This window comes from Ursus americanus, chromosome X, assembly GCF_024610735.1.
Source record: "Ursus americanus isolate L20-20 chromosome X, mUrsAme1.1.p, whole genome shotgun sequence".
NCBI lineage: Eukaryota > Metazoa > Chordata > Mammalia > Carnivora > Ursidae > Ursus > Ursus americanus.
In genome coordinates, this window is record NC_142164.1 from 114,524,826 (window position 1) to 114,549,218 (window position 24,393).

General features: G+C 43.2%; 1 protein-coding gene across 2 annotated transcripts in view; it reads left to right on the top strand.

Moving 5' to 3' along the window:
* Positions 1-434: 434 nt before the first annotated feature.
* Positions 435-24,393, top strand: part of ARHGAP6 (Rho GTPase activating protein 6) — a 481,352-nt gene continuing 457,393 nt past the window's right edge. For both annotated transcript variants that reach the window (XM_087859862.1, XM_087859863.1), the window contains exon 1: positions 435-1,924. In XM_087859862.1, the coding sequence (XP_087715988.1) occupies positions 1,346-1,924 (579 nt within the window). In that variant the 5' untranslated portion in view covers positions 435-1,345. The remainder of the gene's footprint in view (positions 1,925-24,393) is intronic.

The following is a 24,393-nucleotide window of genomic DNA, read 5'->3' on the forward strand; positions in this document are numbered from 1 at the left end:
GCGGCCACTGCTTTTGAACTGAATCTCTGTCCTTAGAATAAAAAGAAAAGAAAAGAAAAAAAAGCAGCAGGGGGTTGAAAAAGGAAGACAGGAGATTTAACTCCAACTTTAGAGCAACCGTCCTGGGCTGCCCATCTGACACCAGTGGGTGGGGTGCAATCTGACACTTCCTTTCCTTTCCAGAAACGTGAGTGGAGCTGGCGCCCCCTTGATCTGGGGGAGGGGAGACAGGGAGAAGGTCCGAACTTCCGTCCTTACTAGCTTTCTCCCCTGGAGACCCGGTATCAGGGGCGAGCTGCGCTCTCTCTGCGCGGCTCCCAAGTTTGGCGCCTGGAAAACTCCACGTTCTGCTTTCTCCTGCTCTTGGCTCCGCCCCAGCTCCAGACCTGGCTTCCCTCCCGCCCTATTCGTCCCGCCCACCCCCTTCCCTCTGCCTCCAGCGTGAGCGTGCGGGGACAGCTCCGCTCCAGCTCTGGGCCCACGGCTGGGCTGCGAATATCCAGAGCCCTTATCCGGCGGGGTTTGGGCACTCGCCCCTGGGGCTTTCTCCTTAGCTCCCTGAGCGCAGCCAGGAATTCTCTCCCATCATAGCCACTCAGCCCTTGGGAGGCCCTAGGCAAGCGCGGTTCGTGTCCCCACTTCGTAGCAAGGCTAGCACCCCGAGGGAACCTGGAGCTTGGAGACACCCTCGCACCTAGCCAGTCGGAGGAGTGGGCGCAACAGCCAAGGGGAGGCCAGACGCGCTGCTTCAGGGGCCGGGACGCCACGACGGTACAGCCCAGGCGCAGCTCGGGCGCCCAACTTCAGAGCCGGAGGAAGTCGCTCTCGCAGCCCGGGGAGTGCGAAGGACGCGCCCTGAGCGCACGCCCGGGAGGCCTCCTCCCCAGCCCTCGGGACTGTCCTCAGGGCGCGAGGAGGAGCTTGCTGAAGACTTCGAGGCTGTCCAGAGCCAGCGAGCGGGAGCTCGGCGTCTCCTGCCTTGGCTGGGAAGGGGGAGTGGCGCTGGCGGGCTGGAGCTGGGAACCCAGAGAGCGCCTGACCTTCCTCCTTCTCTTCCTCACCTCTTTCGCGGCTGTGGCTCTGGGACAAGGTTCTGGCGGCCACAGGAGGCCACCCGACCTCTTTTCCTAGAAGGCTGGTGATGGATCTTATGCTTCTGCACCCGCTGGGGCACTTGGAGCGCGCTGGTGGCGCGTGAGCCGGGCACTGCCCTCCACCGCCCTCGGCCAGCCTCGGGCCAGCCCCGCCTGGCAGCCTAGCCTGAGCCCCCTTCCTTTCCCGGTTCCAAATCGCCAGCGTCCCCGAGAGCGGGAAGAGGGTGGCCCTTAGGCACAGTCCCGCCGAGATGTCCGCCCAGAGCCTACTCCACAGTGTCTTCTCCTGCTCCTCGCCGGCCTCGGGTGGCGCGGCCTCGGCCAAGGGCTTCTCCAAGAGGAAGCTGCGCCAGACCCGCAGCTTGGACCCGGCCCTGATCGGCGGCTGTGGGGGCGAGGCGGGCATGGAGGGCAGCTCGCGGGGGGCCACCGGGGGCCGCCTCTGCTCCCCACTGTCTCCAGCCGAGGGTTTCAGCCCCCGCTCGGCGTCCTCCCCTCGGGGCCCACACCCCCGGTCCAACCGACTCCCGCCCCCTAGACCCCTCTGCTCATCCTTCTCCACGCCCAGCACCCCGCAGGAGAAGTCGCCCTCTGGCAGCTTCCACTTTGACTATGAGATCCCCCTGGGTCGCGGCGGCCTCAAGAAGAGCATGGCCTGGGACCTGCCTTCAGTCCTGGCTGGGCCTGGCAGTGGCCGCAGCGCCATCCTCTGCTCCTCCGGGGGTGGCCCTAATGGCATCTTCACTTCTCCCAGGAGGTGGCTCCAGCAGAGGAAGTTCCAGTCCCCCCCCAACAGCCACAGCCACCTCTACGTTGTGTGGAAGTCCGAGGTAGGTAGGTTCTGGTGCTGCGCATTCTCATGACCCAAGGCTGGACACCTGGGCAGTTGTTTAATTCCATCATGTAAAATTTACAACGCCAGGGACCCATTGAGAGGTTTCCATGGTGTGGCTGTCCCTCTTTGCCCGGTTAAATGGTGCCTGGAAATGGGACGTCCCTAGTGGCCACCCATGTGTGTCTTGTTAGGGCTTCTTGGCTCCACTTTGGAGCAGTGGTGGGAACTGCAGGGAGAGATGATGTTCTGCTTTCCTGTTTGTGCTGCGGGCTATTTCAAAGGGTCATCTTATCCCTTCATCCAATGTGGATGTTTTTCAGAACTCAAATGATCTAATTCCTATGCTCATGTAAGGATTGGATGTAATGTGTTTTGAAATATGTCTGCCATCTGGTTGTTCTACAGAGAATTCAGAAACATTATTCTGGAGGGTGTTGTTGATTGTGTGTGTGTGGAGGTTTGTGTGTTTGGGTGGTGTGGGGAGTAACTACTAGAATTCTCTAGTTTTGATCTTTGCTTCTCCCTAAAGGTCTACTTTCAGAAGTCTATGGTACTGAGTACTAGTTTAATCTAGGAGAAAAAGAATCTCTGCTTCAGGCTATGAGAGATCATGGAAATATGCCCAAATTCCACTAAGGGCAACTAGTAGTTAATAAAATATATGTGAATGAGGAATCTTTAAGAAATAGGGAATTCAGAGGGAGCTATTTGGTACCTTTAAAATGTTTGCTGTGTGGTTAAGAAGAATGGAGAATAGAGCTCTTGGGAAACTGTGGTCAATGGGTACTTGGAAGGCAGCATGCTTTTAGAGAATAAATAGTAGTTGTTTTAGAAATGAACGACTTCCAATCTCTTTCAGTTCACAAATTCTATAGATTTGCCTTGGATCTGTTTCCATAAGGGAAGGGAGATTCCATCAGTTGTAATTAAATATTTTAAAGTACAGTTAGAATTACAGCAATGAAATGAAATACCATGTAATTGCTGGAGATTTGGACTAAATAAAGGAAACACAACCAAGAAAAGCAGTTTGAAAATAGCATCCAAGATCATACCTCGCTCTGTTACCATGAGATAACTGAAATTTTGGCTTTTAATAGACTGCCTTAGAAAAATCAACAGTATTTATCAGAAATATTAATATCATATATTAATAAAATATTAGTTATTATGCCAAAGTAACTTGCTGTTGTATGGGGAGTATGGATTACAAAAACTAACAAACATTGCTGACTGTTCTGCCTTTTTCTAGAGGAAGACAGGCAGTAGGAAGGAAAGTCAGGTCAGAGAACAAGAGATTCTCTCCAAACCAGAGACCTCAGCATTAGGAAGAGGATAAAAAATCTAGATGTTCAGTTTCTCTTGGTCTTTAAAGGGGCTGAATTCCTGCTATGTATCAGAAGCACACATTATCAGAATATTCTGTATGAGTTGAGAGGAGAGAGAAATGCAAAAGCAAGCCAAGTTCTTGGATTAGACAGCCACTGATGTTCACGTTTAAACCCAATTGCATCATTAAGAATGTCTCTGCTTTTCTTAACAACTGTACATACTCGGAATATAGTATCCAGATGCTGTTGCTGTTACGACCAAAAGGTATTCTACTGTAGATGATCATGGCTGGTTAGAAATTATCTTCTTATCCATTAAAATCTCTAATCAATGGTATTCGAACTACAGCAATACCGGTGGCATTTAACTGTTCTATGCAGTATTGGGGCAGTCGGCAAGCTCGTCTACCATGATTTTCACCTCTTGGCACTGGTTAAAACTTAGCACATAGCCATTTAGCAAAAGAATAACATTTTCTCATCAAACGTTCATGCGCACGTGCTTGTGTGTGTGTGTGTGTGTGTGTGTGTGTGAGCGTGCGCAATTTCTTCAGTCTTGAGGCAGACATGGAATGACTGGATGGAATGAAGGTCCAAGGCTGGTTTTGTTTAGTAGAGGCCCAGATATCCTATTGTAACCCCTGAGTCTGAAATTTAATGGCCTAGATTACCTTTCAAAGGTTTAAGGCCCTGGAACCTTCTCAGAAACCAAGGAAATTCGTCCAGTTGAGCACTGCTTGTCCTTCTCGTTTATGAACAAGCTGGATCCTCTCTCCTAAAAGAGATTCTTTATCAACAAGGTCAGAAGTCCAGCAAATGGACACCTTGCAAGGTTACTTAAAGTGGGTCTGGAGGAGGACTTGGGTTCTTATGCTCTTCCTGGTTGCTCTGGCTCGGGGTTTCTCAGCCTCTGCACTATTGACAGTTGTGGCCAGATGATTCTTTGTGCCTTGGAGTATGTTTAGTAGTGTCCTGGGCCTCTACCCACTAGATGCCAGTAGCCCTCCTCCCCAACAGCGTGACAGTGACAAATGTCTACAGACACTGCCGAATGTTCTCTGGGGGACACAGTTGCCCCAGCTGAGAACCGCTGCACCAGTGAATTGAATGTAGCACCTCATGCTGGCTATCTAGCGGGTGCCCACATCAGTGCTTTCAGCTGGCAGAAAGTTTCCCTGGGGCCTTTGTCCACTTCTAAAACCATGTGGATCTCTCTTGAGTCATGCATGTCTCTTATGGTTTGCTAAACAATTCTGTTTCTCGGGGCGCCTGGGTGGCTTAGTTGTTGGGCGTCTGCCTTCGGCCCAGGGCGTGATCCCGGGGTCCTGGGATCGAGTCCCGCATCGGGCTCCTCCGCTGGGAGCCTGCTTCTTCCTCTCCCACTCCCCCTGCTTGTGTTCCTTCTCTCGCTGGCTGCCTCTCTCTCTGTCAGATAGATAAATGGAATCGTAAAGAAAAAAAACAAAACAAAACAATTCTGTTTCTCTTCCACTGAATCCATAGCCAAACCTGAGAATTCACCTTCATTCAGGTTTAGCCAGTGATGGATCACATTTATTTCTGCTTAGTTTTTTGAGCAGCTTCTCTGGTTTTGAACTAAATTGTTCATAAATGGCTCCTGCTCCCAAGACTCTCATAAATACCTGCAGCTCTATGCCTTGTGCTCACTCAAAACTCCCAAATGGCCATTTTATGGCCTAAAACCAGGAGGTATTAACCAAAGTCAGCTACAACTTTATTAATATTTCCTTACTATGTGTTTTAGGATTGTTTTAACAAAAATGGATTAATGGACATGGTGGGTAGAATATCTGTTGAGTAGAAAAAGAGAGAAGACAAAGGGATAAATGCATGGTGACACAGTTGGTACATGCTTCTCAACTTGTGTTTTTAGAAGCTCAGCTCTGTCCCTGATTCTGATCTCAAAGGAGTCAGGTCTCCTTCCAACCCTGGCATTCTCCTAATTCTTATGGATCAGAGCTAGGATTATGCTCATAGCTGACTTGGACCTTGCCAGCTTTGATAACCCATAATTAAAATGATCTTTCTCTATCCATGACTTCTTTTCTTCATTCCTGCCATAAGTACTTCTTGAGCACAAGATTTCTCTAGGTACTGGAAATGCAGAGAGGCTAAAATATGGTGTTGGCCCTTAAAGAGCTCACAGTCTAATAAGGAGGACAGATGAGTTGACCAGTAGGTACAGTGCAGGAGGATCGGCACAGTGAGGGACTGGGCTGTGTGTGTTGGCGGGGGGAGGGTGATGATTCATTGTGCTTTAGAGAATTTTGGAAGGCTTCACTGTGCAGAGAACACTTGAACTTGATCTTCAAAGGTGCCTGCCATTTAGAAGAAGGAGGGAGGTGATTCCTTGGTGCAAGAGAAAAGAGTGGACATGCAAAGGCACAGAGGAGTTGGTGATGCCAGAGTGTCCAGCGAAGAGGACTTAGAGGGGCTCGAGGGCAACATTGGTTTGGAGGAGGAAGTGAGGACATCTGTGGCTTTTTGTATGTAGCAACCACGTGGCTGTCTATATAGTAACCTCATGAGACCAGAAATCACGTACATATTTGGAGGATAATAACTAACTATGGGCATGGATGCAATGGCAGGAGGGCCAAAGCACATGGCCTATGCTCCAAGGCACCGCTTGTCATTAAATCTGCAGGGGGGTGAAAGGGTGTAAAGTGCTTTTGAAGTTGGAAATTCGGTATGCCTGGAGCATAGGCTGTGTCTTGCTGTGTATTGGATAATAGTATTCAAAAGTTTGGGTAGCATTCAGTATGAAGAGCCCCACTATGCGCATCTCAGGAGTTTGGACTGGACATTTTGTGGGGTAGTGGTTCTCAACCTGGAGGTGACTTTGTCCCCAGGGGACATTTAGCAATGTCTGAAGACAGTTTTGGTTGTCACAGCTGGGGGTGGTGATATATTAGTTTCCTTTTGCTGCCATAACAAACTTGGTGGCTTAGAGCAACATAAATTTGTTACCTTATAGTTCTGGAGGTCAGAAGTCTTAAATGGGTCTCACAGGGCTAAAGGCAAGGTGTTGGCAGGACTGTGTTCTGAAGGCAGGATCTGTTTCCTTTGCTTTTTCAGTGGCCCCCTTCTTCCATATTCAGAACCAACCTTGTTGCATCTCTTCTTTTGATTGTCTTCCATAGTCCTTTCTCTCTCTCTTAAGGACCCTTGTGATTACAGTGGGCTCACCTGGATAATCCAGGGTAATCTCAGTATTTTAAGGTCAGTTGATTAGCAACCTTTAATTCCATCTGCAACCTTAATTCCCCTTTGCCACCTAACCTATCATATTCACAGGTTCCAGAGATGAGGGTGTGGACATCTTCGGTGGGACATTAGTCTGTTTACTACAGGAGGGGGTGCTTCTTTTCATCTAGTGGGGGAGAAGCCAGGGATGCTGCTAAACATTCTGCGATATACAGGGCAGCTCCACAGCAAAGAATTCTCTGGCCTTCAATGTCAAGTGTGCCCAGGTTGAGAAACCCTGTGGTAGAGAATGGGAGAAATCGGTGGGTTTTTTTAGCAAGAGGGTGTAACATGATCAGATATGTGTTTTAGATCACTCTGGTGTCTTGGGCGGGGGTGGGGGACCATGCATTAGCAGAGTGAAACAAGCAGGGGGTACAGATATTCAGAGGAGGCAGACATGGGGAAACCAGGCCAAGCATCCTACAAACAGTTGGGAGTTGGCATATAAACATAATACTTCTGTATTTCTTTTCCATTTTAGCAAATTGTTTTCTGGCATTATTGAACTACTACTAGGTTTGTCTCTATAGAATAGTGGTTCTCATCTGTGGGTGAGTTTGCACCCTGAGCACATTTGGCAATACCTGGCAGCATTTTTGGTTGCCAGAGCTGGGATAGGGGGTCGCTACTGACATCTGGTGGGTCGAGGCCAGGGATGCTGTTAATCACCCTGCAACGTATAGGACACACCACTGCGACAAAGAATAATCCTGCTCGAAATTTGAATAGCACTGAAGTTAAGGAACTCTGTGTAATGTGCTGCTTTATACAAGAAACTGAATTCTAGGTTTTGCTTTGTACTACTATTTTCTGTCATGCTTCTGGCTTCACTCTTTGTCATTTTCTTCTTCTTTTCTGGTGTATGTCAACCAGAGCTCTGAATTGGAAAAAGAAATTCCTTTCCAAAAGATACCGAGGATAGGAAAAAAATGTGGGGTGTCTAAATACACGTGTAGGGAAAAATTGAGTGGTAAATATATAATGGTGGAAACTGGAATTAAAATTTAAAATGAGGGCACAGATGAATACTGTTGTTAAAAATAGAGGCTCACTGGTGTCACCAAAGAGGAAGTAATTAGAGTAAGACAGCTTCACATATGAAATTGACAAAGGGTATTTTACAAGGAAATCTGCATACAGATTTAAAATCAGCGTAATGCTATAAGAACTTATAAATTAGGAGAATAGTTACTCAGTTTTCATTTGCTGTCTCTTGGAGTATCCCTCTGCTAGAATTCATCCCTAAAGTAATTTTAAACTTAAATTTAAATAGAGAATAACTTCTCAGATGCCTGGAGATTGAGCTTTCACCAGAATTTGGGGATTTGCAGGTTGGAAGGAGCAAGTTTTAGACTCACGAAGGACCTCGTGGCATCTAGCTGTAGCCTCCTTATCTTACAGTTAAAGAGAGGGACTGGTAGGATTAAGCTCAAATTCAGACAAGCTAAGGGCAGAACTACCTGGAAATTCTCTGGACTGTCAGTATAAACTGCCAAACTTCTGGAAAAAGTCTGCGGCCACAAGCACCTTATACCTTGGCAATCTTTTTTCTATCCCCATTAGTTACAGAAACAGTTCTCTCGAAGGTCCCAACAATTCCAAGACTGTTCTTAGACCTCCTTTGGCTGGACTTCTGAGCAAAAGTGCTGCACTGTCCCGCCGTCGCTCCTGCTCCCCCTTTCCCCACCACCCCGAGTCACAGCTGCCGCCACTCCATCTCCACTGTCTCTTTTTGCTCTTCTGTCTCTGTCCTCGTTCATCTTTGTCCACCCATCCGCATGGTCCTGTGTTTTTCCTTCAAATCATTCTCCTGTGATGATCTCATTCACTCTTGCGACTTGAGCCATCATCCCTCTTGGGGACACGTTTAACTGTTGTGTTTGAGTTCCTGACGTCTCTGATTTCCTCCTGGACGTCTGCTCACAGTGTCAGCTGGATTCCTTGTGTTCTGCATGTCCGAAGCAGAGCAGGTCAGCTCCCTTTCCTATGAGCACGCTTCCCTTTCTGCATTCCTTGTTTTGGTTGGTGTCACCATTCTTCCACCTGCTTACTTTACCAGATTGTGGGCATCTCCGGTGCTCCCCTCTGCTTTCTCCTGTCTTCTCAAATAAGTTACTGGGTCCTGCTGTGTTTACGTCTCATTCGCTCCATTCTAAAAAGGATTTGAAGTGGAACGTATCCCAGTTCCTACATCTTTCTCCAGCTGTTCCTTCTCATTGCTGCCACCTGGTTTGGGTCCTCATTGGCTGTGGCCTCCTGCTTGGCCACCCTGCCTTCAATTTCTCCCTCTTCCCATCTGGCTTATGGGCCTTTTACTCCAAAGATGCTTTGTAATCATGTTAACTTTCTGAGCAAAAACCTTTGCTGGGACTCAATATGTACAGAATGAAATCCAAACTGCTTAGCGAGTTATTGCAAGGCTTTTACAATAAAATCTTAGCCTACCTACTCCCCTTCCCCAGGAACTCTGGTCCAAGAAAGCCAAACTGGCCATTCAGCTAGGCAGTCATCAAATATTTATCAGGTACCGGCTGTGCGCTTGACACGGGGGATGTATGTGGAACAAACAGGCATGGCCCCACAAGGTACCTACCCTTTTATGAAGGCAATACTTTCAAATAAATAGGTCCCTGTACTACTGTTCAGAATGCCATAGCATTATCACAGGAGGACTACCGTAGACAGAACAATGGTCCCCCAAAATGTCCGTGTCCCGATTCCCAGAACCCATGGATATGCTACCTTACATGGCAGAAGGGACTCTGCAGATGTGATTAAGTTAGGGATCTTGAGGTGGGAGATGATCTTGGATTATCTGGGTGAGCCAGTGTCATTACAAGAGTCTTTGTAAGAGGGAAGCAGGAGGGTCAGGGTCTGAGAAGGAGATGTGGGTACAGAATGGGTGAGAGAGGGAGGGAGGGAGGTTACGAGAGAGGGAGGACAGAAGGAGAGTGGGAGGGAGGAAGAGGAGGGATGACCTGGTTTTGAAAATGCTACACTGCTGGCTTTGAAAATGGAGGAAGGAGTCACGTGCCAAGGAATGGAGCCCCTAGAAGCTGAAGAAGACAAGGAAATAGATTCTCCCCTAGAACCTGCAGAAGGAGTGCAGCCCTGACAACATCGTTACCCTAGTCCAGTGGGACTTCTGACCTCCAGAACTGTAAGAGAATAAATGTGTCTTGTTTTAAACTGAAGGGTTTGTGGTGATTTGCTACAGTGCCCATAGGAAGCAAGTACAAGGACTAAGGGTGTCTGGGATGTCTAAACTGAAACCAGTGGATGACGAGGCTTCTGCCAAACAAAAAGGAAGGCAAGTGGCACACTGGCTAGAAGGAACAGCCTGTAGGTCAGAGGGAACGTGGTATGCTTCAGGAACTTTGAGAAGTCCACCGAAAATGGAGTATGAGAGTGAGAGATGGCAGAAAGTAAGTCTGACTGGGCCTGAAGCTTCACGATACAGATTTTATCACTTAATGCCAAGGTTCCTGCAGAGATTTTTTTCTCTCTTTCTTACTTTGCTTTTGATCGCCTGGTGCCGTATCTCTCCAAGAAAGCTCCATTTCCACTTCTTGGCTCCACCAGATGCCATCTCAAAATAAATAGGCTTTGAGTATGGTGCACGTCATGACACACTCAGTGTTTGCAGAATTATGAGCTTATTTTTCCACAGTGGGATTCTGATTCTTCCAGTCCGGTGCCTGCAGCAGGGAAAGTGTGCTTCATATCAGAATCCAGTCAATGACTGACGGAGTCTGTAATTTGACTGCACTTTTCCAAATCCTGGAAGGTGGAGACACACCTTTGGGGCATGACATCTTAAAGTTTACTGCATCCTCTCTGGGCCATTGCTTAGGAAAAAGAGAGTGAGACAATAATTGTAACTCTGTTACAATATGGCAGAAGAGGTAGAACGTAACGTGTGAAAAAATGAAATTCGTTATTGTGTTAGTAGGTAAAGAATGATATTTTCATGAGCTATTAGGGAACTGCAAATCAAAACCACGATGACATAGCACTTCATACCCACTAAGATGGCTGCAATAGAAAGGATAATAACAGGTGTTGGCAAGAATGTCTTGATTTTGAAAGGCTCCTACACTATTGGCGACAATGCAAAATAGTGCAGCGGCTTTGAAAAACAGCAGGGGGGTTTCTCAAAAAATTAAACATAGAGTTGCCAAATGACTCAGTAATTCCACCTCTAGGTACATATTCAAGAGAAGTGAAAGTATGTCCATGCAAAAACATGTCCATGAATGTCCATAGCAGCATTATTGTAATAGCCAAAATGGTGGAAATAACCAAGTGCCCATCAATAGATTGGATAAACACACTGTGGTCTATCCATACAATGCAAGATTATTCAGCAAAAAAAAAAAAAGAATGGAGTACTGATACGTGCTATAGCGTGGATGAATCTTGGAAGCAAGCTAAGTGAAGGAAGCTAGTCACAAAGGGCCACAAATTATGTGATTCTCTTTATATGAACTGTCCAGAATAGGCAAATCCACACAGACAGAAAGTAGAATTGTGGCTGCCAGAGGCTGGCAGTAGGAAGGGATGGGGAATAACTGCTAATGAATAGTGGGTTTCTTTTTGGGATGTTGAACACGTTCTGGAACGAGATAGAGGTGATGGTTGCACAACCTGGTGAATATCTTTAGGATATTGCTGATTTGTGCACTTTAAAAGGATGCATTTTACAGAATGTGAATTTTAATATCAGTTAAAAAAAAGAACGGTGTTTATAACTTTTAGAAAATATACCAATATTGTTGCTACATCATCTTTTGAAGAAAACATAGACATAAGTGAGCAGTCATGCAGTCGGCCTAGGCCTAATGTATGTAAAATGTTGGTCTTGAAGACGCAGCAAAGGAGGTGGTAACGGCTCAGGCAGATTCAGTGGAAGAGTTGACAGCCAACCCAGGATTCTCTGAGATTGGTTACCGTGGAGATTCTGTGTCCTGATTATTAGGTCTTGAAAGCAAGTGATTAAAAAGATTGTTTTTCACAATACACAGGGACTTTAAAAACTACTTATGATCTTGAAAAATTGCCCAGCCATATCACACCAGAGCTATTAAATAGCCAAAGATTTTCAGGAGCCATTAGAATTGAAAGCAACTTGAGAAACCGCCCATCAAACGATGTGCTGATGGACCCAAGAGAAGGCTAAGCCTAGACTATTCATGTCTGTGGAGAAATTGGAAATGAATTGAGTTGGGTGGCCCACGGATCAAGGAAAATGGCACATTTTCATTTCTGTGTATCTGGACAGCTCATGGAAACAGGTGAATTCATACCACCTATAGGAGCCAAAGAGTGAATAAGCATTGGGTCGGTGCTTGCATTGCTGGTAACTTCATATCTCAGGTGTTGAGAAACAATTAGGCAAGCTGGTACTCTGAGACCTAAATGGCTCTTGGGCAAAGTATCGCTCTTCTCACGTTGAAACTTCCAGTTGATTCCCTGCACACTTATTTCAGTTGATGGGTGTTGATGGTAATGGCAAGTGAAACAACAGTTAGTGTTTGCAGAGTGCTCACCCAATTTTTTTTGTTATTACAACAGTCCTCTGGGATGATACTGTCAAGATTTATTTTGTACATGAGGACACTGAGACTCCGAATAAGAAGTAGCCAAAATGAGTTAGAGAGGAAAGGAAGTGATTGGGTTAGAGGTGGACTCTGAGCCAGACTGCCTGGGTTCAGATCCCAGCTCTGCCTTGTAACCTTAAAGAAATTACAAAGCGTGTTTCTGCCTCAGTTTCCTCATCTATCAAATGGTGATAAAGTGCCTGCCTCAGGGAGTTTTTGTGAGGATCTCAACACTTAATTACTTGCAAAGTGCCAAGCACATAGGAAGGACTTAAAGATGCTAAGGAGAACAAGGTTAAATAAATGGAAGATGTGTCCAGGTCACACAGCTAGGAGGCAACAAAGGTGGGATTTGGATTAAAATATTACATCAGTAAAAAATATGTATTCTGCACCTACTGTGTGCCAGAAAGCTTGGTCTTTCCACCGTGGCAATCAAAGAGGGCCTGGGTAATCAATAAGTGAATGAGTAGACCTAGTTGAGTTGGACAACAGCAGAAGGTAATTGGAAATGTATTTTGCAAGCTGTTAAATAAGATATACTTTTCATGATAGGGCCCGGAGCAATAGGAGGCTGTCACCCCTGGTGTTTTGGCCTAGTGACTTGGAACACAGGAATTTGTCAGACTTGCGTTATGGATTTGTTATAACCCAACATGCCAACAGGCCTAGGGTAATAACCTTCATTCCCACACACTAGTCATAGTAAGTTCATTGCATCAGACACTTTTTGTAGAACACTTAGAATGTTGGAAACTGGATAGCTCCCAGTCCAGCCCTGGTTCTCTAGCTGGTAAATGGCAGACTGCTTTCTCACTTCAAGCCTGGTGTTTTTCTCACCTCCTCATACCAACACTGTCATGTGAGATCAAGCTGACTTTTTTTCATGGCTCATCTCTCCAGCATCTTTCCAGGCGAACAGGGCAGCATCACTAAATTGAGGCTATACCATATACATTCAGTTGCTTTTTTTTCCCTTTCAAAATCTAACTGTAACTCCCATTAACATTTCTCGACTGACTTCAGCAGTCTAGGAACAAAAGAGAATATTAGGAGGGGAAAAGCTTTAAAGTTTTCTATGTAGTCCAGACATCCATGTGATACTTAAATCCTATCTGTGACATCCCCAGTCTATGCCCAGAACCCCCAAATGAAGACCTTCACAGTTCTGCCTTTAGATTATAATGGACATGGAAATTCTTCCTGAAATTGTATTAAAAACCAGTCTCCCTGGTACTTTTACCATGTTACAGATGAATTCTGCCGCTCCTGTTCTGTAGATAGTTGCCAATATTGTGTTATCTTTTTCTGTAAAGAAATACGGTTTGGCTTAGCTTTCTTTCTGAGTGTCAACACAAAGTTTGGCCCTATTTTCTTTTTGGCAGGTAAGAATTGTGAATATATCAAACTAGAATTGAAGAATAGTTTAAACTAGAGTTAAACTGTTGACCCAAAGTTCTCTTGCAAACTGCTTACAAAAATCCAGGATTAGAACTCACTGTGTTGGGGCTCCTGGGTAGCTCAGTTGATTAAGCGTCTGCCTTGGCTCAGGTCATGATCCCGGGGTCCTGGGATCGAGTCCTGCATCGGGCTCCCGGCTTGGTGGGGAGTCTGCTTCTCCCTCCACCCCTCCCCCTTCTTGTGCACACTCTCTCTCATGTTCTCTCTCATGCTCTCCCTCTCTCAAATAAATAAATAAAATCTTTTATTCATTCTTTTTTATAGTTGAGTAATATTTCATTGTGTATATACATAACACCTCTTCTCTATCCATTCATCTGTTGATGGACACTTGGGCTGCTTCCATATTTTTTTTTAAAATTATTTTTAAAGAGGGAGGGGGAGGGAGAGAAAGCGAGGAGGGGGAGGGGCAGAGAAAATCTTAAGCAGGCTTCATGCCCAGCATGAAGCTCCATCTCCCAGCCCTGAGATTATGACCTGAGCTGAAATCAAGAGTCAGATGCTTAACTGACTGAGCCAAGCATGGAGAGGTGTGTGTGGGGGGAAGAGGCAGAGGGAGAAGCAGACTTCCTGCTGATTAGGGAGCCTGATGGGGGGCTGGATCCCAGGACCGATGAGATCATGACCTGAGCCAAAGGCAGACGCTTAACCGGCTGAGCCACCCAGGTGCTCCAGAGTTGTAAGTTTTTAAACAAATGAGTTAGTGCATTTCTCTTTGCCATATTCTGAATTTTGGTTCTCCCCAGGGGAAGCTAGATGCAGAAGAGTTAGTAGGTCATGATCATCAAGTTTGTCTCTCCTTACCTAGAAATATTTCTCTCTTATGGGAGATGTTTCAAATCCTGGTATGTGTTTTACTGTCCTCATAAGGTGTCATTTCTAATTTATATAAAGATATGGTAGATGTAGATTATGTAAATGTTCATTGAAATCTAAAACCGTTCTAAAAAAGAAAAGTTATTTTTTTTAAGTTCACTGAATGAGAAAGTTGAATGATCAAGAAGAAAATTAACTTAGTATACCTACAGAGATTTTCTCCAAGTCATTTTTCTATGCAATATTTTTACAGTGCAGAAAGGTTAATTTTTTCTTTTTAATTTTTTTAGAGAGAGAGAACATGCATGCATGTGCAAGCAGGGGAGGGGTGGGGCAGAAGGAGAGGGAGAAAGAGAATCTCAAGCAGACTCCCCACTGAGTGTAGAGCCAGACTCCGCATCTCGATCTCATGACCCTGAGCTCATGGCCTGAGCCAAAATCAGGAGTCGGATCCTCAACCATCTGAGCCACCCAGGTGCCCCATTTTTTTTCTTTTGTTTGGAAAGACTTCTTCCAGAGTTTTATTTATTTACCTTTACATCTTTTAATTTTTTTTTATTAAAAAATTTTTTTAAAGATTTTATTTTTATTTATTAGAGACAGCCAGCGAGAGAGGGAACACAAGCAGGGGGAGTGGGAGAGGAAGAAGCAGGCTTCCAGCGGAGGAGCCTGATGTGGGGCTCGATCCCGGAACGCCAGGATCACGCCCTGAGCCGAAGGCAGACGCTTAACCGCTGTGCCACCCAGGCGCCCCTATTTTAAAATTTTTAATTGAAGTACAGTTGGCACAATAATATTATTTTAGTTTCGGGTGTACAGCATAGTGATTCAACACTTATATATATGATGAAATTTTCACCACGATCAGTGTAGTTACTCTTCATCACTATCCAAAGTTATTACACTGTTATTGACTATATTCCCTGTGCTATACTTTTCATCCTCGTGATTTATTTATTTCATAACTGGAAGTTTGTACCTCTGAATCCTGTTCACCTATTTTGCCTTCCACACTTGCTCCACACTTGCCCCCCGCCCCGTTCTCTATATTTATGAGTTTGTTTCTCTTTGTTGTTGTTGTTGTTATTTGTTTTGTTTCTCAAATGCCACACATAAGTGAAATCATGATACTTGCCTTTCTCTATCTGACCTATTTCACTTAGCATGATATCCTCTAGGTCCATCCATGTTGTCACAAATGGCAAGATTTCATTCTTCTTTATAGTTGAGTATATACATAACACCTCTTCTCTATCCATTCATCTGTTGATGGACACTTGGGCTGCTTCCATATTTTTTTTTAAATTATTTTTAAAGAGGGAGGGGGAGGGAGAGAAAGCGAGGAGGGGGAGGGGCAGAGAAAATCTTAAGCAGGCTTCATGCCCAGCATGAAGCTCCATCTCCCAGCCCTGAGATCATGACCTGAGCTGAGATCAAGAGTCAGATGCTTAACTGACTGAGCCACACGGGTGCCCCTGCATTTGTATCTTGGCTGTTGTAAATAATACTGCAATAAACATAGAGGTGCATATATTTTTTGAATTAGTATTTTTGTTTTCCTTGGGTAAATACCCAGAGGTAGAATTACTGGATTGTTTGGTATTTCTATTTTTAGTGTTTTTAAAAAAAATTAATTCCAGTATAGTTAATATGCAGCATTATATTAGTTTCAGGTGTACAATGTAGCAGCTCAGCAATTCTCTACATTATTCAGTGCTCATCATGAACAGTGCTCTCTTAATCCCCTTCACCTATTTCACCCATTCCCCCACCTACCTCCCCTCTGGCAACCACCAGTTTGTTCTGTATAGTTAAGAGTCTGTTTTTTGGTTTGTCTATTTTCCCTTTGTTCATTTGTTTTGTTTCTTAAATTCCACATATGAGTCAAATCATACAGTATTTGTCATTCTCTGACTTACTGTCTGGATCCATCCATGTTATTGCAAATGGCAAGATTTCATTCTTTTTTATGGCTGAATAATATTCCATTGTATATATATATCACCTCTTCTTTATCCGTTCATCTATCAGTGGACACTTGGGCTGGTTTCATAATTTGGCTATTGTAAATAATGCTTCAATAATCATAGCGGTGCAATATATCTTTTCAAATTAGTGTTTTCATATTCTTTGGGTAAATAACTAGTAGTAGATCATATGGTAATTCTGTTTTTAATTTTTCGAGGAACCTCTATACTGTTTCCCAGTGGTTGAGCCAGTTTGCATTCCCACCAGCAGTGCACAAAAGTTCCTTTTTCTCCACATCCTCACCAACACTTGTTGTTTCGTGTGTTTTTGATTCTAGCCATTCTGACAGGTGTGGGGTGATATCTCATTGTGGTTTTGATTTGCATTTCCCTGATCATTTGTGATGTTGAGCATCTTTTCATGTGTCTGTTGGCCATCTGTATGTCCTCTTTGGAGAAATGTCTGTTCATGTCTTCTGCCTATTTTTAAATTGGATTATTTATTTTTTTTGAGTGTTGAATTGTTTAAGTTCTTTATATATTTTGTATACTAACCCTTTATGAAATATGTAATTTGCAAATATCTTCTCCCATTCAGAAGGTTGTCTTTTAGTTTTGTTAATTGTTTCCTTCACTGTGCAGCAACTTTTTATTTTAATGTAGTCCCAATAGTTTATTTTTGCTTTTGTTTTTCTTGCCTCAGGAGACATATTTAGAAAAATGTCGCTGTAGCTGATGTCTGAGTAATTACTGCCTGTGCTCTCTTTTGGGATTTTTATGGTTTCATTTTGAGTTTATTTTTGTGTATGGTGTAGGAAAGTGGCCCAGTTTCATTCTTTTGCATGTAGCTGTCCAGTTTTCCCAGCAGCATTTGTTGAAGAGGCTGTCTTTTTCCCACTGCATATTTTTGCCTCGTTTGTCAAAGATTAATTGACTATGTAATCGTGGGTTTATTTCTGGGGTTTCTATTCTCTTGCATTGATCAATGTGTCTGTTTTTGTGCCAGTACCATACTGTTTTGATTACTACAGCTTTGTAGTATAGCTTGAAATCTGGAATTGTGATACTTCCAGTTTTGTTCTTCTTAAGATTGCTTTGTGGTTCCATACAAATTGTAGGATTATTTCTTCTAGTTCTATGAAAAATGGTGTTGGTATTTTGATAGGGGTTGCATTAAATCTGTAGATTGCTTTGGGTAGTATGGACATTTTAATAATATTAGTTCTTCCAATCCATGGGCATGGGATATCTTTCCATTTATTTGTGTCAAAAGACTTCTGGAAGAATTTTAGATCATGATCTATTAGCGTAATTTCTGTCTATATATCTCTACACATCATTTTTAATTTCATAATAACATCTTTCTTTCGAAATAAAAACGAATGGTTAGTTATTACTATATATAATTAGAACAATCTGGATAAATTATTTTTATGAAAATATAAGCTTTAAAACCCCATGATAGGGGCACCTGGGTGGCTCAGTCCTTAAGTGTCTGCCTTCGGCTCAGGTCATGATCCCAGCGTTCTGGGATCGAGCCCTGCATTGGGCTCCCTGCTCAGCGGGAGGCCTGCTTCTCCCACTCCTACTTCCCCTGCTTGTGTTCCCTCTCTTGCTGCCTCTCTCTCTGTCAAATAAATAAATAAAATCTTTTAAAAAAATTAAAAAAATATTCCATGATAAAAATGTAAAGGGGGCAAAAGGTCTGTGTCTTAGTCTGAGTTCCTCCAAAGTCAGGATCTGGGTGAGTACAGTTTATTTGGGAGGTGATCCCAGCAAGCAGGAGTGAAAAATGAGGGAGAATGAAATGCCATTGTAAGTTGTGTCATGGAAGTTGCAGCTGTGGACAGAGGGACAACCAAGGTTCCATCAGGACTGCTGGAAAACACATGGAATGCCTCTCAGGATGATCCATCTGTGTTTCACTTACCTATTGCTGCATATTAAACCATACCCAAACTTAGTGGCATGATTCTGTGAGTCAGGAATTAGATCAAGGCACAGCTCTGTGGTTCTGCTCCACATGGCATCAGCTGGGTTCACTCACTTGGCTGCTTTCAGCTGGTGTCTTGGATGCCTGGAAAGTTCAAGATGTCTTCATTTACACGTGTGACTCCTCTCTCTTCAAGTGGCTAGCTTGGGCTTTCTCACTGCATGGTGATCTCGTGGTATTTGGTCAAAGTGAGTCACAAGGTCAGCCCAGATTCAAGGGCAAAGGAAGTAGATTCTACTACTCGATGGGAGAAGCAACCAAGAATATGCGGCCTTCTTTGATCTGTCACAAGCTAAAAGATGGGGATCTGGGATCTGGGAAATGTCTCCATTGGTTTCCATCCTCCATTGGTTGATATTCTTTCCAGGTTTTTTAACTTACCTGGTAACTTCTTGCACATGGCCGTGTGTTCACTATAGAGATGGATCACTAGTGGCACAAGGTTAGTGTGAGCTTGCATGGAACTTTCCAGCACAGGTCCAGCTGTATTCAAATATTTAACATAGGCTCATGGGGGAGCAGCATTTAGAATTAGTCACCCACTGTCTTAGCTAACCAAAAACATTACTGAAGGACGATATGACCATAGACTTTGGAGGTGTCTAATCCTGGGGTCAAATCCCAGGGCCACTACTTGTGAGGTATGAATTTCAGTTTCTTCACCTTTAAGGGGAACATAGTTGTATTTTCTTTGTAGGCGGTTGTGAAACCAATGATGAGTGCACTTAGGACCTGTGCCCTATGACATATCATGCACCAGGGTCTAGTGCTTATTATTCCGTCTACTTCATTCTGAAATGCTGTCATAGGCAGATGCAGATTAACAATTTTATAATGCCTTCAGAGAGAAAAAGGCAATAATACTATGGTAAATGTAAGTAATGATTGTAAGATGCAATTTTAGGCTTTTTAAACTGTAAGAAAAATACATAGTAGTTGAAGAACTATGATGTGTAGCTTTTCCTCTATATTTTAGCTTTTAAGATTTGTGTACTGCATTTTAAATTGTATCAAAAGGAGTGCAATTTGGTTCCTGTCAAATGCATAGACTCATAAGTAAATGGCAAAATAAGCCCCCCTTTTAATTTTAGTCAAAGCTGGGGCAAAGAAGTTAATTAAGACTGTCCATCCGGCATTATAGCAGTTGTTTATTAGATGAGTTATTATATTGATTTATCTACCACCTTTAGGGAATTTGCACATATTCTTCATTTGGCAATAACTGCAGCTCAGACAACCCCCGTTGGCTATAAGAGTAGCATTGTGCAAAGCTACTTGTTCTTAGAACTTTTTGTTGTGGTCTATAGAGATCCTCCTAAATGACTGGAATGGTAAAACAGAGCAAAACAGACAGGTCTCTTTGGTTAAAACTGGCATTCTAAAGCTTAGAGGCATGGGGTGACAAATGAAAAAATTTGTTTCTATCATTAGCTGATAATGATAATCTATATCAGCTACTGAAGTATTATACATCAGTAATTATTTTTCCAGTTAATTCACTCACTCATTCATTCATCAAGTAATATCTTAAGTGTCAAGCTCGGAGTTTAGGAGGATAATAATTATAATAACCAATTTTTATTGAATGCTTGCCTTGAACTAGTTATCCTCCTAAATACTTCAAAAGGCATTGGATCATTAAATCCTCACAATAATCAAAGGAAGTCCAAAGCCAGTAAATAGGGAAGGTAGGATTTGAATCCAGCTTGGAGGATTTCATGCAGGAAAGTAAATACATAGGGTCCTTGTTTGGAAGGTCCTCTAGTCTAGAGAGACATGTAATAACCATAATAATAGCTAACAATTATTGACCACTTACTGAGTTAGACACTCTTAGAATTACTTTACGTGCAGGAATTCATTTAGTTCTCCTATAAACTCAGTGAATTGTTATTATTAGCCCCATTTTATAGACAAAGAAGCATAGATACAGAGAACTAAGTAGTTTGTTTGTTCAGTGTTGCACTGCTGGCTAAGGATTGGGTCAGGACTTGAATCCAGATAGCCTGGTTTTAGATCTCTTGCTTGTAACCTTCTCATGTGAGCTAAAACAGAAGTTTTATAGAAGGGGCTTTAAGAATGGAAAAGTCAAACTCTGCTTGGGGAAGCCAGATGAAATTTGAAGTCAATCTTTTCTCTTTTCTTGAAGTCAGTCTTAAGGAGTATATATTGGGAACAAGGATCGGGAAGAAGGCAAATAATAAATATACAATAACTTTCTTAATGTTAATATCTCATATAACCATGGTACATTTATGGAAACTAAGAAATAAACCTTGGTAACATATTTGTTACCAAAGTAATCTTAGTGATACCAGTTAACTGCAGTACTTTTAACTGAAATAGAGAACTTACTTGGAGTCACCAGGGTTTCTACTACTGTTCTTTTGCAGTTTCAGGATCCTATTCAGGAACCAACATTGCATGTAGTTAGCATGGCTTCTTAGTCTCTTCCAGTCAGTCTTTCATGACTTTTTCACTTTGTGGAATGTTCCCCAGTTTTGGTTTGTCTGGTGTTTCCCATGATTAGAACCAGGTGATGGAAAGAACACACACAGCATGTTTGAACACCATTGTTACTGTTTCTCTATGTTAGTAAAATATAATGTGTCTGTTAATGGTGGTACTTTTCACCCAGTGATCCACCTCCTCTTGTCCTGTCTGCATGGTAGCACATGCATATGCCTGTTGAGCAGATGCAATATTGAGGGTATAGACTATGGCTAGGGGACTGAAGAAAGCCCCCACATAACAGTGACTTCACTAGCAACCAGTTGACTTGATTGGCCCTTTAGCCATATTCTCTCTCTGTAACTTGGATTTCTCCACCCTTCTACATTACTTGAAAAGTCATAGGATACTGCTTTGTCTGCACTTATTGCCATTAACAAGCATTTTTTGGGTGCCGCATTTGTTGGGGTGTGAGGCTGGGAAAAATTCAACATCAAAATGCTTTTTGTCATTCTTCAGTGTTGGGGAGGGGGAAGGAAGATTTGGACTTTGAGTAAATATTCGTTTACATCAGCAGCATTCCTCTGTGCTCTTTGGATGCTTGCTTCTCTCTTGTTAACACTGCTAGAATAAACACATAATTCTACCAAAATATTAGCAGTGTGCGCTGTTTTCTTTCACTTGCCAAGATTGTTTTATAATAAATACCATTGGGAAAAATACCATTGGCCGGCATCCTCAGCAATTATGTTAATATCTCTAGGGAATGAAGTATGGATTTGGGAGGTGCTTTGCAAAGAGAAGCAAAATATGCCTGGTTTATATTGCATTCCTTGAATATGCTGATCTTGTTATCTTTGAGCCTGATTCGAACTTAAAATATTTCTCTTGGTTTACAAAAGTTGATATGATTATTTCCTATGATATTCACTAATTAAATATCTTTTAGAAGGTAAATCTAACATTAGGTTTCTTTTGAAATGGAGTGGTACTAAAACAGATGTTCATAAGGTACTTTCATGGTACAAATTTGTAAATTAAATTGGATATTCATATTTGTCAAAAATAATTTTAGATGGAAGAAATGGGTTTTCTCAACCATTTTGCTCATTTGGTTAATACTGTGTCTTAGTTTCAATTATCACTTCTATCCTTTACAGGTGCAAGTGGTTATTTCCCTCCCCAGTTGAATCCTAGTCCCATATTTCCATTTGTCTACAGGATGGTTCTTTTTGTGGGTTCCACCATCACTTCAGATTTTAGATGTTCAAAGTAATTAATGATCCTTTCTCTGCAAGAAGGAAAATAAGTAGATGAATAAACCATAGCTAGCTTCTCTAAACTTTCCTGTTTTCTTCCATGATTACCATTTTCACAGCCTTGGAGCCCTGAAAATATTCTGATTATTCCTTCTTTTTTATATTCTGTATTCATATGGCCCCCATATGGAGGATAGCTTATCCTTCTTTCTACATAATATTTATCCTTTTCTTTCTGTCCATCCTGGCACTGGCCCTCATTTCTCATGCTGGGCCTTATAACCAGTTTCCTAGATGACAGATTTTCCTCATTTTAATTCCTGCTTTCTTCTTCCTTAAGCACTAATGTCATCATTTAATTTCCTATTATTGTTACTATCAAGACAAAATATCATCTGTTATATAGACTCTGCCTACAATCATCACTTGTTATATATATTTTGTTCCTTTATTTTTGAGGGGGGAGGGGCAGAGGGAGAGGAAGAGAATCTTGTTTTTTTTTTTTAAGATATATCTATCCCAGAGAGGGACGGAAGGAGGGAGGGAGGGAGGGAGAGAGAGAGAGAGAGAGAATGTGCATGAGTGGAGAGAGGGCAGAGGAAGAGAGAGAAATCCCAAAGCAGACTCCCCACTGAGCACAGAGGTCAACATGGGGCTCAGTCCCAGGACACTGAGATCATGACTGAAGTCTAGAATTGGACACTTAACCAACTGAGCCACCCAGGCACCCTGGGACAGAGAGAATCTTAAGCAGGCCCCACGCCCAGCACAGAGCCCAACCCGGGGCTCGATCTCACCACCCTGAGATCACAATCTGGCCGAAACCAAGAGTTGGATGCTTAACTGACTGAGCCATCCAGCCACCCCAATAGTTTGTTCCTTTTTATTGCTGAGAAGTAAATTCCATGGAACGGATGTACTGTAATTTATATATTGACCTATTAAATGATATATGGGTGGTTTCCAGTTTTGGGTGATTGTGACTAGAGCTGCTATAAATATACCTGTGTAGAGGTTTCTGTGTGAACATGAGTTTTTGTTTCTCCGGGATAAATGCCAGTAGTTAGATTGCTGGATCACATGGTGAGTGTATGTTTAACTGTCAAAACCATCTTCTAGAGTGACTATACCATTTTGCATTCCTACCAGCAATGTGTGAGAATTCTAGTTGTTCCACATCCTTGTCAGCACTTGGTATTGGCAGTGGTTTCTGTTTTATCCATTCTAAGAGGGATGTCGTGGTATCTCATTGTGTGGTTTTGATTTGCATTTCCTTAACAGCTCATAATGGTAAATTTTTTTATGTGCTGATTGGCCCTCCTTAGATCCTATTTGGTGAAGTGTCTGTTCAAGTCATTTGTCCCCTTCTTAATCGGATAGATTTGATTTTCATAAGAGAAAATGCTTTCTAGATTTCCCTAGGTAAGAGTATAATGAAGGCATTCATTTCTTAGCAACAGTGGAGGTAGAAGCTTCTAGCTTTTAGGGATTGTCTGAAAAGTTGAGTTTCTGATGAGAGTGACATCTGTTTGGTGACAATATAGTTGCAGCAAAGTCAAGGTTTTGGAGGCAACGTGAATTATAGCCTCTGAGCTTGAGGAAAGCCAAATGCAATTTAATTATCAGGTCGGTCTGTGATGTGATTTGGGAAATTGTTTTTGGGAAACTTGGTCCTGAGCATCTCCATGATCCTGTTAGCTGCCCAGTATCTTCCCAATTGCCTTTCTGATTAGATGGACTGAGCTTCTAAGAACTTAGATGAGGATGATAGACTGCATCAGTTATCTATGGCCACAGAAAAAGGTATAACAAACGATCACAAAACTTGGCTTCGTCTAACAATGAATAATTATTTTTGCACGCCATTCTGTTGGTTGGTGGAGTAGGTCTATTGATGTGGGCAGAATTCGGCTGATCTCTACCAGGCTTGCTCATGCCTGTACAGTCTCGGAGCATGTTGGTAAAGGATATTCAGCTTGCTTCCACGTGGTCTCTCATTCTCCAGCAGGTTGGTTCAGGCTTGTACTCATGGTGGATGGAGGGTTGTAAGAGTGAGAAGATGGAGGGGGAGGAGTTAAGATGGCGGAGGAGTAGGAGACACCGTTTTCAGCCGGTCCTCCGAGTCGAGCTGGATAGGTACCAGACCAGCCTAAACAACCACGGAACCAGCCTGAGACGCAGGAAGACGCATCTGGATCTCTACAAATGAACATCTCCAGCGCTGAGTATTGAGGTACGAAGCGGGGAGCCATGAAACTGTGTACAGATATCGGAAGATAAACGGAAGGGGGAGGGAGCCGCCGCGTTCGGGTGCCG